This window comes from Somniosus microcephalus, chromosome 9 (genome assembly GCF_052327205.1).
Source record: "Somniosus microcephalus isolate GS21.2 chromosome 9, FLI_Smic_1.0, whole genome shotgun sequence".
Lineage (NCBI taxonomy): Eukaryota > Metazoa > Chordata > Chondrichthyes > Squaliformes > Somniosidae > Somniosus > Somniosus microcephalus.
Window position 1 is genome coordinate 164,063,753 of NC_140995.1, and position 12,729 is coordinate 164,076,481.

Consider the following 12,729-nt stretch of genomic DNA (forward strand, 5'->3'; position numbering starts at 1 on the left):
TTTGGATGAGCTGAGGGTAGAGGTGGAAGGGTGGCCAGGAGCCAAGTTCGGAGGTGACAAAGGCACGATGAAGGTTTCAGCACTGGGGGGTACAGATGTTGCACAGGTGGAATTAGGCAGTCTCTGTAATGGAGAGTGTATAAGGATAGGGTCAAAACCAATGATCCCTTTAAGCTGCACGACCGCGCAGCGCTCTGGACCTCCCGCGCAGCCGGCTCACCAGTTTTTCAACAGGAAAACCCACGCATGCTCGGTATTTTGAATGGGCCTCACACCCAAACAAAATTAAAGGGAACATTGGTCAGGACTCAGCTCAGCGCTGAGGTTGCAAACAGTCTGGTTTCTGCATGAGACAATTGCTGAAAATGGGGATGGCTTTGATGCCAGGGAAACAGAATTTGCATCAGGGCTAGAGACAATTTCAGTCTTCCCAATGTTTAGCTGGAGGAATTTGAGATTCATCCAAGACTGCATGTTGGACAAGCAGTGGCGAGGTCAAGAGAAGTAGTGGTGAGATAGAACTGGGTTTAGTCAACATATACATGCAAGCTGACCCGTCTGTGGATGATTTCACCAAGGGCTGCATATACAGTAGATGAAAAGAGGAGGGCCAAGGATAAACCCTGTGGGGGGGGGGGGTGGGGGGAGACTCTTGAAGTGACAGTGTCTGGACTGGGAAGAGAAGCAAATTGCTAGATTATCTGGCTACAGCAAGATAGTCAAGACAGAAAATAAGTGATGGCAGTGGCAGTTGCACTTAGCTGAAAAAGGGAAAAGAGGCACTAGGGGACGGTGTAGTCGGCCACGTCAAAGGATAGAGAGATTGAGGACAAGGAGGGGAAATGCATCAGGGCCACAGACAATGCTGTTTGTGACTTGGTTAAGCCCATATTAATGCTATGGGAAAGTTGGAAACCTAAGTGATTCAAACAGGGAGTTGTAGTAGAGAGGGGCATGGATTTGGGAGGCAAAACACATTCAAGGGCTTTGGCGAGGAAGTGGAGGTTGAAGATGGGGCAAGATCGAGGTGGATTTTTAAGAGACTACAGCATTTTTGAATGGTGGGGGGACACAGTTGCTGAGGAGAGGGAATAATTTACAATGTTAGCTAGCATGAGGACCAGGAAAGGAAGAATGTGTTCTTGGCAGTCTAGTGGCAATGGGGTTTATGGGTCTCATGAGGAGGTAAGCTCAGAGGCCTGAGAGGAGATGGGAGAAGAACTAGAGACATGGGGGTTCCACTTGTTGGGCAAGGGTGGGGGAAGCAGCTGAACAAATGTCATCTATTTTGGTGACAAAAGAAATCCATAAACTTCTCACACTAACGGTTAGAGTCGGCAGTGGGAAGGGGTTGAAGGAGGCAGTAGATATTGGAAAAAAGCTGGTTGTTATCTTTGCCCTAGAGTTGTGGTTTTACCAGAGACCCAGTGGAACTTGATGTGGGCCAGCCAGGTCCGGTGATGGTGCTGAAGCCAGTTGTCCACCACAGACGCTTAAGGCTAGGCAGTTGGGAATTTGAAAGTGTAGTTCTAAGCAACTTGGGGCAGGGAAGTGGATGGTGTGGGATACAAGATGGCTGGAGATGGCCTCATCAATGATCAAGAAACATGGGAGTAGAGATGCTATGGGAGATGACAAAGTCGAGGGGTGGCCATGAATATGGGCAAGAGTTTTTATATGTAAGTTTAGGGAGGGCAGCAAATTCAAAGAGAATAAAAGGGAGCAGAAATGGAGATTGAAATTACTGAGGATGAGGAGTCACTCCCTGCACAATCTGAGGCAAGATATCTCGGGAAGAATCTTAGCTGGTGGGGAGGATAAAGATGATAAACGAGGATTTTAAAAGGAGACAAGGGTGGAAAAGAATGAGATGCTTGAAGGAGGAGAAGGTGACATAGGAGTAGGGGCAAGAGAACAAAGTATAGTTTTGTGGTAAGAGCCACACCACCACAGCAGTTTGGGTAGGGTAGGCATGGAGGTTTCGGTAAATGGCTAGGTGTAACCATCTGTGAGCCAAGTTTCAGTCAATGCTAAGGTATCAATGTAATCATCCACAATTAGGTTGTGGGTGGCAAGGGCCTTGTTTGTGAGTGAACAGACATTCTGGATGAAAATGCAAAAGGGGCAGTGATTGTTAATTTGGCTGGCAGAGTCCAAGGGCAGGATGGGATGGAGGATGGTCCCTACTTATAAAAGTCCAACAATTGTTTTTTCTTCCATACTCATCACAAATGGTGATGCCATTTGTCTACAGTGTAATTTGAAAACTCACAGACAACTTCAACACCAAGACGACATTATTCAAACCACTTAAAATACTAGGATACAATCGAGGGAATTTGATTATAAATGGAAAAAAAAGTTAACGTGACCTTAATATATGAGTAACTGTTGAAGACACATTTGGAATACCATATTCAATCTTGGGCAGCCTACCTGGAGAATGACTGATGTACTGGCAGGGATTCAGAAAAGTGTGACAAGATGATTGCAGGGATTAGGGCTCTAAATTATAATTTCACTACAGAAAAGACAGTGGCGGGGAGGAAAGGTATTATTCAGGTCTCCAAATTACTCAGAGGCAATAGATTATGTAGATTTAAAAAGGCTACTCTTGGCTTGTGACTTCAGAACTTGGGCTGCAAGTTTAAAATGGGCAAATCTCAATCAACTTTTTTGCCTAACAAAGTAGTGGAGATTGGTATCAGATTCCAAGAAAAACACTGATGCTGGTAATCATATTCTATAATTGTCCATTTTTCTGTGAAAAACACAACTAGTGACTTTGATCATGTCCAATTCATCATCTTAGTCTCTACCTATCCCTAAAATTTTCAATCTCATTCTCAACCAGGTAGTTATCTAGTTCCTTTTTGAAACAAGTCAAATTTTATTGTATGTATTAGAGTTTTAGTGGTAGTTTGGGGATTGTATTCAGCAATTTCATCCATTTCTTCATGAAAAGCACAAATCAACAACCATTCTTATGATGGAAAGACGAGTAGTGGAGGTTGTAAGGTTAGATATCCTGGAGCTTTACTGAATTTTCCTCTGGGAAGCAGGAAGCAGCTTTGCATAACTTTCTCTCAATAAATTAAATAAACTGGAGAAAGTTCATGTTATGAATTGTACACGGTCTGCAGAGGAACAGTCTTAAATTGATCAAATGATTTTCTCATTCCATCCTTTATCTTCTTTTGTAATTGCAAGAAATATGTCATTATTTACTCAGTGTACTCTTGGGTGCAAGATCTAATGTGAATCTGTTGTAAACATGTTTTGCCTGAAGAAAAACCACAACATCTGCATTAAGCTTATAATGCTTTCACAAAACTCTACCACAAACACACATTTAGTCTCCATCCCCTTTTTCTGGTAGAATATGGCAGCATTGTATAATGTAGTTCTAAAGCAGAACAAGGAGGACTCTCTACAAAGCAACAGTTACTGCATTTCATACACAATTCATTGGCTGTAAAGTACTTTAGGACATCCTCAGGACACGCTAGGCACTATGCAAGTGCAAGATTTTTATTTCCCGCACCTGATAAAACTTACCTGTACAATCAAAGCAATATTATTTATAGGAAATGTTATTTTAGAGATTTTGGTTTCAGTCTCTGTTGTCAGTGCTTCCACTCCCTGACGACTATTCATATTCAAAAAAAGTGAGCAAAAATTCACAACCCTTTTGTGTTGTTTGAAGCTGGAAATGGGCAGTTCTGCTTTGGGCTAATAATGAATCTTCAGCAGTGTAATTTTAATTCAAAAGCCAAAACACATAGCAGTTTAAGATCTCCTGTTGCATGGAATAAAGGCAGCATTCACCATAAACACCACGACTGGAGAACAAAACAGGCATCATCATGGTCCAAATTCTTTATCTCAGAGGTTGTAAAATACTCAGCCTTTGATCTTATCCAGGCACAAGTGTAAATTTAGGAGTCAAAAAGCTAAATATTGCAAATCTAATACAGAAACAGAAAAGCTAAAAACACACAGATCAATCAGCATCTGTGGAGAGAACAGAAAATTTCAGGTTGGGGCCTTCAGAACTGAAAAATAAGAAACAGGCATATTATGATCAGAAAAATGGGGATAGGAGGGGAAAAGTATTAAAAAAAAACAGGAAGTATCAGTGGGATGGTCTAACAAATAATTTCAAATAAGTAATAGAAGTATTAAAGAAATAAGGCATTAAAGAAACAAATGATGTATGACAGGCTACGATAAGTGGGAGGCCTAAGGAAAATACAAGAAAATGAGAGATGGTAAACATAAAAAACCTGGGGATCAAGTTTGAAATGGAAACTGGATTGAAGTTTAAACAGACGTGCTGGCAAAGTACAGTGGGTCCATCAGCTCTGGAAAAAAGAAACACGTCATCAGGTAGGTCAGTTTCCTCCTCTCCCAGCAGCATGGTTCGGAAAAAGCATCTCACCCCCACTGAAAACACCAATCCCTTTCCCTCCTCCTGCACCAGAGAATGACAGGGTGCATTACTAGAAAACTCCATTGTAAAAGTATAGAGCCGAAGTCCTAAACACAAGAAATAGGAGGAGTCGGCCATTCGGCCCTTTGAGACTGCTCTGCCATTCACTAAGATCATGGCTGATCTTCTACCTCAACTCTGCTTTCCTGCGCTATCCCCATATCCCTTGATCCCCTTAATATACAAATATCTATCGATTTTTCAAAAATCTATCCTGTGGCCCACTCTAACTCTCCCTTCCATTCCATCTGTGATCTCTGTTCTTGGCTTCTGCTCCAACAAAGCCCAACACAAGTTTCAAGAATATTATCTCATCTTTTTCCTTGGCACACTACAGCCTCGGTTTGAACAACAACTTCAGTGATTTCAGAGTCTAGCTGTATCCTCCCATTTTCTTTACAGCAAAGGTTGCTGGTGGTGTGGGTGAGTTAGTCAGTGTCCAGGAAGGGGATGGCTGTTTTGAATGTAGAGACCCTTTGTCAAAACACAGCACCCTGTTGATCTGTTCTCTTTTTGGAGCTGGTGGGCCCACTGTACTTGGCCAGCATCTTCTGTTTAAATTTCAAACCTGATCCAAGTTTTCTGGATTTTTCCATCTCTCCCACTTTCTTATATATTCCTTAGGTCTCTCACTGCCTTAACTATTCACACATCTGTTGTTTCTTTGATGCCATTTATTTCCGAAAGTTTCTTTGTTACTTGACTGAGATGGTCTGTCACATCACCGAGCACTCATTCCCATAATACTTTAAAAAATATATTCTCCCTCCTTTCCCCCCGATCCTATTAATAGGTCTACAGTCTTTTATTTTTCAATTATTAAGATAACAAATCCAAAACGGCAACTGCCTGCGATACCGATTGACCTGCTATTTTTCCAAGAATTTCTGTTTTAACTGTTAAAAACAGAAAAAGTTGATAAAATTGTGGAATCTCTCCAGATCATCTAAAATATACATACATTTCATTTATGAATTCAGGTTAGTTTGAGCTTTGAGAGTCCATTTATTAGAACCAGCTTCAATAATGCTTTCCAGTAACACTAATTTTAAGCAAGACTACCTCCATCTGGTAAGTGACTGAAACAGGTAGGTTTTAATAACTCTTTGCAATTAGTTACTCATAAAATATATTCACAAGATCAAGAGACATGCTCCAATGACATCAAAGGGAATCCCTGAAGAGTTTATATCCCAACATTAACAATTTCAGAGTTGTTTTGGGACACTTATTTTCAAATTTCAGTTCTTATTTTATGGCAAGGAGTTGCCTGATTAGTCCAGAGGACAAAAAAAAACCCTTCAAGGATTTCCTTCACTGCATCTCATCATTAAGTCAGAAGGTCTGCTGGAGTTCTTCAGGACTAAAGTAGATGTCTTGTCAGTACCGAGAAGCCCTTCAAGTAACAATGTATAAGAATCAAAAGGCAAGTATTTTCATTTCTTTTTAAATTAACAAAAGAGGTTCAAAACTAATTAATGGTGCAGCCTTATCAGAGGCAAAGTGAAATTGATGTAAACTAAAAATCACCTGTGCACGTACAAATATCAAGTAGCAGCTGAATCAAATACCTCACAGAAAATGTTAACCATTTGAGCATCTTTAATGAAATCCAGTTTACATTGTTTTTGTTAAACATTATAGCTGAACTCGGAATCCATAACTCACTATAAAGACTGGATGCTATTACCTCTTGATTCATACTTTGGCTATGGAGCACTGCCATGTGGAAAGAGGCACCCCATTCCCAAAAAACACTAACATAATTTCCCCCCTCTCCCTTACCTTTATGCTGCAAAGGAGGCACATAAGCAAATTTAAGTACTTTGTATCATATTTTTAATTTAAGTGCAGTTGCCATAAGAGAACGAATAAATATAACTCTCTGGATACAACAAGAGTGACCGCACTATATAGCAGTAGGACTCTATCTACATCCAAATGGGTCCCAGGATGAGACGCACTCTTGCTGTGGATCATGCGGACCCAGATACCAATTTGAATGCAGACATATCATGTTATTAACAGCAAAATAAATCTTTGGATTTATGACTACGTTGTTCACATTTGATATATGTGCTTTATATCACCCATTTAATATATTCAATGATGTGTTGGGTGGTATTCTTAAGTTGCAGTCACTTTTTATTGCAGCTGATATTTTGGGATATAGTGGTGGGTGGCCCCAAGTGTATTATGGCTTTGTGCAGCTCAAGAATGGACCTCATGGGGTATTGAATAGAAAATACAAGAGACATCTGTCAAAGTTGCTGATTCACATTAGTTCCTTTAGTTAGGAACTAATGTAGATCAACAATTGTGACAGAATTTGTTGGGACTGTGAGCAGCAGGGGAAAAAGGCCATTTAGTGCTTCTTATTTTCTTCACCAACAAACTTCCAATCAAGTTTAAGGCTGTGGCATATTATACAAGGGCTTTCTTTGTCCCATGTAAAACACCCAGGGGCCAAGCTGCAAGATGGGACTATTGCAGGGATGGCAATGATAGAAAAGCAGGGTCTTGCAAGTTAAGATGGCTCCAAAGTGACATGGAATTGGAACGGTCACCCTTGTGTGGGAAACTCTGTAATCTGATAACAGAGCCAGGCATACCTGTAGTACCTGCCAAGTTTGTTAGAGACCTGGAAGGTTAAACCCATCACTGAGGTCTTGGATTCTTTCCAGTCAGCTCCAAATAACCCTGCAAGTCAACACCTCAACAGGCATGGTGATCCTAAACAGACAAGTAGCAAAAAGTAAATAAGAGCTGTGCTGGTAAGCTGCATGGTTGTAGCTCTTTACACTTGGGGGTACCTAAACCTGGGCTTGTGCCAACCGCTGCTCATACAAATGCAAGTAGCAGTAAGCTCTATGAACTGAGGTCCAGGGTGTGTATCCCTATTGGGTCAGCCTTCTTGCAAAAGTAGTTTATTCATTGATAGTTGACTATGTGAAATAGCCAGTTTTAATAACAGCACAGACCACACTCCGAATTGGAAAAACAGATATTAATTTTTCAGGAATGTGATTTAGGGACATCTAAGCAAGATGATGGTTTTCCACACATCAAACACTCGAGGTGACCAAAAAAGATCACTCAATGTAGGGTACAATATCCAAATTATAATATATTTTTTAATAAATGTAAATATGGTAAAATACCACATTTGCAGCCAGCAGCAGTTTACTCTCATTAATTAATTGCCAATTACCAAATGGCGTATTGAGATGCATTCTTAAAAGCAGATATATCCAAAGACGGGATGCTTTTTAAAATAAATCTGTTTCAACAGTTCGAAATTTCTCAACAATTTCTCATTTATTAAACTAATCATTTCAACCACCGACTTACTTCTGGAATAAATGGTTGTGTTTAGATCAAGATTTTTACTACAAAGTAACGGAATTGCATTTAACAATAAACCCTCCAATTTCAGATAGTATATCACAAGAGTGATTATATTTCGAGGATTAATTCTCGGGTTACCTCGACACGATGGATGGACGGATGCGAGAATTTATATGGAAAACAATTTTTTTTGCCGATCACAATCGACTCTCCCCGGGGGGAAAGTTTATTTTTAAGCGGGAGCCGCATTTCTGATCTCTGGCCTCGCTGAAGGCCGAGCCCGCAAAAGGACGAGCAAGAGCAGAGTCCCTACCGGCGGCCGCCAGCTCTGGGTACCCGGTGCAGGGGCGCCCTTGAGTCCAGCTCTCGGCCCCGCCTTCTCCGGGAGCAGCGCCGGCACCGAGATCGGAAGGTTTAAACATCGCAAGCGACTGGCGCCGAGTGCCCGAGCCTGTGGATACTCCCGGGGGGCCGGGTTGTGGGTCGGGGCCGGCTCCCTCCCCCGAGCCCCTCCCCCCGGGTGAGCAGGCGAGGCCCCGGCTCCCGACGCCATAGCCACTTGAAGGCTCGAGGCCTTCGCCCGCGGAGCCGAGCGCGGTGTCCCCGCCGCTCGGGCTGAACAGCGAGCTGGGGCCAAGCCCCGGGTCGAGTAGATTCCGTTCACTCACTCACCTGCCTTCCTCCCTCCCGCCGCCCGCTCGCTCGTAGCTCCGAACCCAACAATATGGCGCCGTCACCCCCGACCCGGAAACAAACCCGCGGCCTGCCCGGGCACCCCGGCGCGCAACCGCGCGAGTCTCCAGAGAGCAGCGGGCAAGAGAGGGGGTGGGGGGTTACCGTCACTCCAGCCCGAGCCCGCGCCGTTTCCAACACTTTAAATCAACACTTTGGGCAGATTCTAATCACATAGGTGTTCTCGCGATACAACGGGAGAGTTCTGAGATCCTCCCCCCCCCCAGGAGGAACAACAAGGGCGGGGCTCCATCAGCAAACGCAGGTCTAAAATTAAATTGGTACAACTTTCTTTTCGCAAAATGCATTTCTTTTAAACGTGCAGTTAATTCACCGTAATTATTCCAACTCTCCAGGTTCTCACAGTGGGCTATCATCAGAAACTTTGGAGTTAAGGTTTAGACAAGAGTTGGCCAACATCAAAATTCCCCAAATGCAAACTGAGCACAGCGTCAAGACTTTACGTTCACTCCCCATCAGTGGGGTAAAACACACTAGAGAGGGGATGCATGCTGCTGTATTCCCACAACTCTGGTTGGATGTATTCCTGGAGGTTTGATCATCTGATGGTTATAGCAGCTGGCCCCCTATAGTTCAACAGGGTCACGAGCAGTGTAAATTGGTGCATTGTGATCCCACTCCAACACATTTACGATGGTGGGGAACTTTGGTCCTAATAAGTTTTACCTTTTAATTATAAGACTGCTGGCAGACTTCCTGTCTGCTTGTTTTGAGCCTAGGTGCCACTTAAGTACCAACATGCAATGTATACAGACTCACTGGATGTCTTCTGTGATTGTTACCATTTGGATTTGTTAATTGTTTTGTTGGTTTAAATCTAGTGGTGTTTCCTTTAAGGGGAGGCACCTTTGGTGGGGTTGAGTTTTGCCAAACCCAATTGGCCCATCAGAAATTAGGATTGTTTCTTGTCCATCGGCCAACTGACAAATAGAATCCCTGTACTGTACATATATTTTGGAGTCTCAGTGAATAAGTGTTGGCTTGGTGTGCTCTTGCCTGATTAAACTAGAGGTCAGCAACAATTCAATTCCAGATGTGTCCACAATTATTTTCCCTAAAAAAGACCCCTTCATTGTGTATATTTCTTGTTCCAATATTACTACAACAATTTGCATTTATATAGCATCACTAACGTAGTAAAACATCCCAAGGCACTTCACAACAGCGTTATCAAATAAAATTTGACACCAAGCTACATCAGGAGGTGTTAGGGTAAATGACCAAAAGTTTTGTCAAAGAGGTCGGTTTTAAGGAGAGTCTTAAAGGAGGAAAGAGAGGGTTAGGGAGGGAATTCTAGAGCTTAGGGCCTTGGCAGTTGAAGGCACGGCCACCAATGGTGGAGCAATTAAAATGGGGGATGCTCAAGAGTCCAGAATTGGCAGAGTGCAGAGATCTCGTGGGTTGTAGGGCTGGAGGAGATTGCAGAGATAGGGAGGGGCGAGGCCATGGAGGGATTGGAAAACAAGGATGAAAATTTTAAAATCAAGGCATTGCTTAACTGGGAGCCAATGTAGGTTAGTGAGCACAGGGGTGATGGATGAATGGGACTTGGTGCGAGTTAGGACATGGGCAGCAGAGATTTGGATGACCAAGTTTAAGAAGTGAAGAACATGGGAGGCTGGCCAGGAGTGCATTGGAATAGTCAAGTCTAGAGGTAAAAAAGGCATAATGAGGGTTTCATCAATAGATGAGCTGAGGAAGGGGCGGAGTTGGGCGATGTTACGGAGGTGGAAATAGGCAGTCTTACTGATGCCGTGCATATGTGGTCGGAAGCTCATCTCGGGGTCAAATATGACACCAAGGTTGCGAACAGTCTGGTTCAGCCTCAGACAGTTGCCAGGGAGAGGGATGGAGTCGGTGGCTAGGGAATGGAGTTTGTGGCGGGTACCAAAGACAATGGCTTCAGTCTTCCCAATATTTAGTTGGAGGACATTTCTGCTCATCCAGCACTGGATGCTGGTCAAGCGGTGTGACAATTTAGAGATAGTGGAGGGGTTGAGCGAGGTGGTGGTGAGGTAGAGCTGGGTGTGGTCAGCGTATATGTGGAAACTGATGCTGTGTTTTCGGATGAAATCGCTGAGGGACAGCATGGAGATGAGAAATAGGAGTGGGCCAAGGATAGATCCTTGGGGGACACCAGAGGTAATGGTGTAGGAGCAGAAACAAAAGCCATTGCAGGTGATTCTCTGGCTATGACAGGATAGATAAGAATAGGATGAGGCAAGTGCAGTCCCACCCAGCTGGATGACAGTGGAGAGGTGTTGGAGGAGGATGGTGTGGTCAACCACGTCAAAGGCCGCAGACAAGTCGAGAAGGACGCGGAGGGACAGTTTACCTTTGTCAGTCACGTAGGATGTCATTTGTAACTTTGATAAGAGCCATTTCAGTACTGTGGCAGGGTGGAAGCCTGATTGGAGGGATTCAAACATGGAGTTCTGGGAAAGATGGGCACAGATTTGGGAGGCGACAGCACATTCAAGGACTTTGGAGAGGAAAGGGAGGTTGGAGATGGAGCAGTAGTTCTAAGGACGGACAGGTCAAGGGTTGTTTTTTTGAGGAGAGTGGTGATAACAACAACTTGTATTTATATAGCGCCTTTAACGTAGTAAAAGGTCCCAAGGTGCTTGACGGCAGATTTGAAGGAGAGGGGGACAGTACCTGAGGAGAGAGAACCATTAACAATATCAGCTAACATGGGAGCCAGGAAGGGAAGTTGGGTGGTCAGCAGTTTAGTGGGAATAGGGTCGAGGGAGCAGGAGGTGGGTCTCATGGGCAAGCTGAGCTTGGAGAGGGCATGAGGGGAGATAGAGAAACTAGAGAAAGACACTATATTTATAAACATTAAAATCCATCTGTAGGTTTCAGCAGTGAATCACAAAGAGCTAAAGTCCTCCACATGTTTAAAATACCTTTTTTTCCACATTCCATCAGATATAGATTGCATGTGGAATGGGTACCACCACTGAACCTACTTCACCCTGATTGCAAGGCAGACTTCACTGCCAGTTGGGGCAGCAGGAAGTGACAGGTTTCTAATCTGAAGGCCATTTTGAACAATAAACAAGAAAATGATACATCCTTGGTGCAATATCTAATTTACACTCCATCTGTGCATAATGTACATTGGTGGTAATGTTTTCCATGAAGAAAAAACTAAACATGTGGGGGATTTTCCAAACTTCTCCAAGTCAACATTGGGAAGACTAAAACCCCACTATAAACTTCACTTCATTGCCATTGACTATCACACTCCTTGGCCACTGTCTCAGGCTGAACAAGACTATTTGCAACCCATCATCCCAATCTGAGTTGCAGACCTCATATCCTCTCCATTCCACCTCCACAACATTGGTTGTATCCACCCGGATGCAGCCCCTTGGCTGCCAAAACCCATATCTTAAGTTATATATGCCTTTGTTACCGCCAGACTTGACTTCTCTAACCTTCTCCTTGCTGGTCTCTTATCCATAAGCTCCACCTCGTCAAAAACTCTGTTGCAAATATTCTATCACACACAAAGTCCTGCTCACCCATCACCCCTGGTGTCATTCATCTATTTTGTCCCCCAATGCCCTAAATTTAAAATCCAAATTCTCATCTTTAAATCCTGCCATGGCGTCACCCCACTCTGTATCCTCAAACACTGCTTTCCTATATCCTCCTCTCGAAGACTCTTGTTCCTCTGACTCTGTCCTTTTGTGTATCCCCCTCTCTTCATCCCACAATTGGTAGCAGAGCCTCCAGCCTCCTGGGACCTACTGTCTGGAATTCCCTCCCTAAACTTCTCCACCTTTCACGCCTTCTATGAAAACCACTTCAAAACCCGTACTACATAGAATGATATAGAATCTACAGCACAGAAACAGCTCATTTGGCCCAATTGGTCTATGCCGGTTTTTATACTCCACGAGCCAGTCTTCAAACAAGTTACCATAGATGCCTTTAGTGTAGTGAGACAGCAAACACAATTATTAATCACTCTCCCCTAGTGGAGGAAAGGTTTTCTGTGAGGGAAATAAAGAGCTTGGTTCACAGAGACATATTTTACTGAGATTTTTCATATTTCGCATCTTTCCACAAACTTCTCTAGTTAAAAGGGCTGTCTTTAAAATTGCAAAGCTTGTAAACAGGAAAAT

At 43.3% G+C, this 12,729-nt stretch overlaps 1 protein-coding gene across 2 annotated transcripts in view; it reads right to left on the reverse strand.

The window, feature by feature from the left end:
* The window catches only part of pnisr (PNN-interacting serine/arginine-rich protein), a 42,134-nt gene extending 33,063 nt beyond the window's left edge, over positions 1-9,071 (reverse strand). The window contains exon 1 of one of the 2 annotated variants that reach the window (XM_085997440.1): positions 8,907-9,071. In XM_085997440.1, the coding sequence (XP_085853566.1) occupies positions 8,907-8,949 (43 nt within the window). In that variant the 5' untranslated portion in view covers positions 8,950-9,071. Of the gene's footprint in view, positions 1-8,512; positions 8,720-8,906 lie in introns of those variants that run through there. The other variant, XM_085997441.1, reaches the window with a different exon arrangement.
* Positions 9,072-12,729: the final 3,658 nt, after the last annotated feature.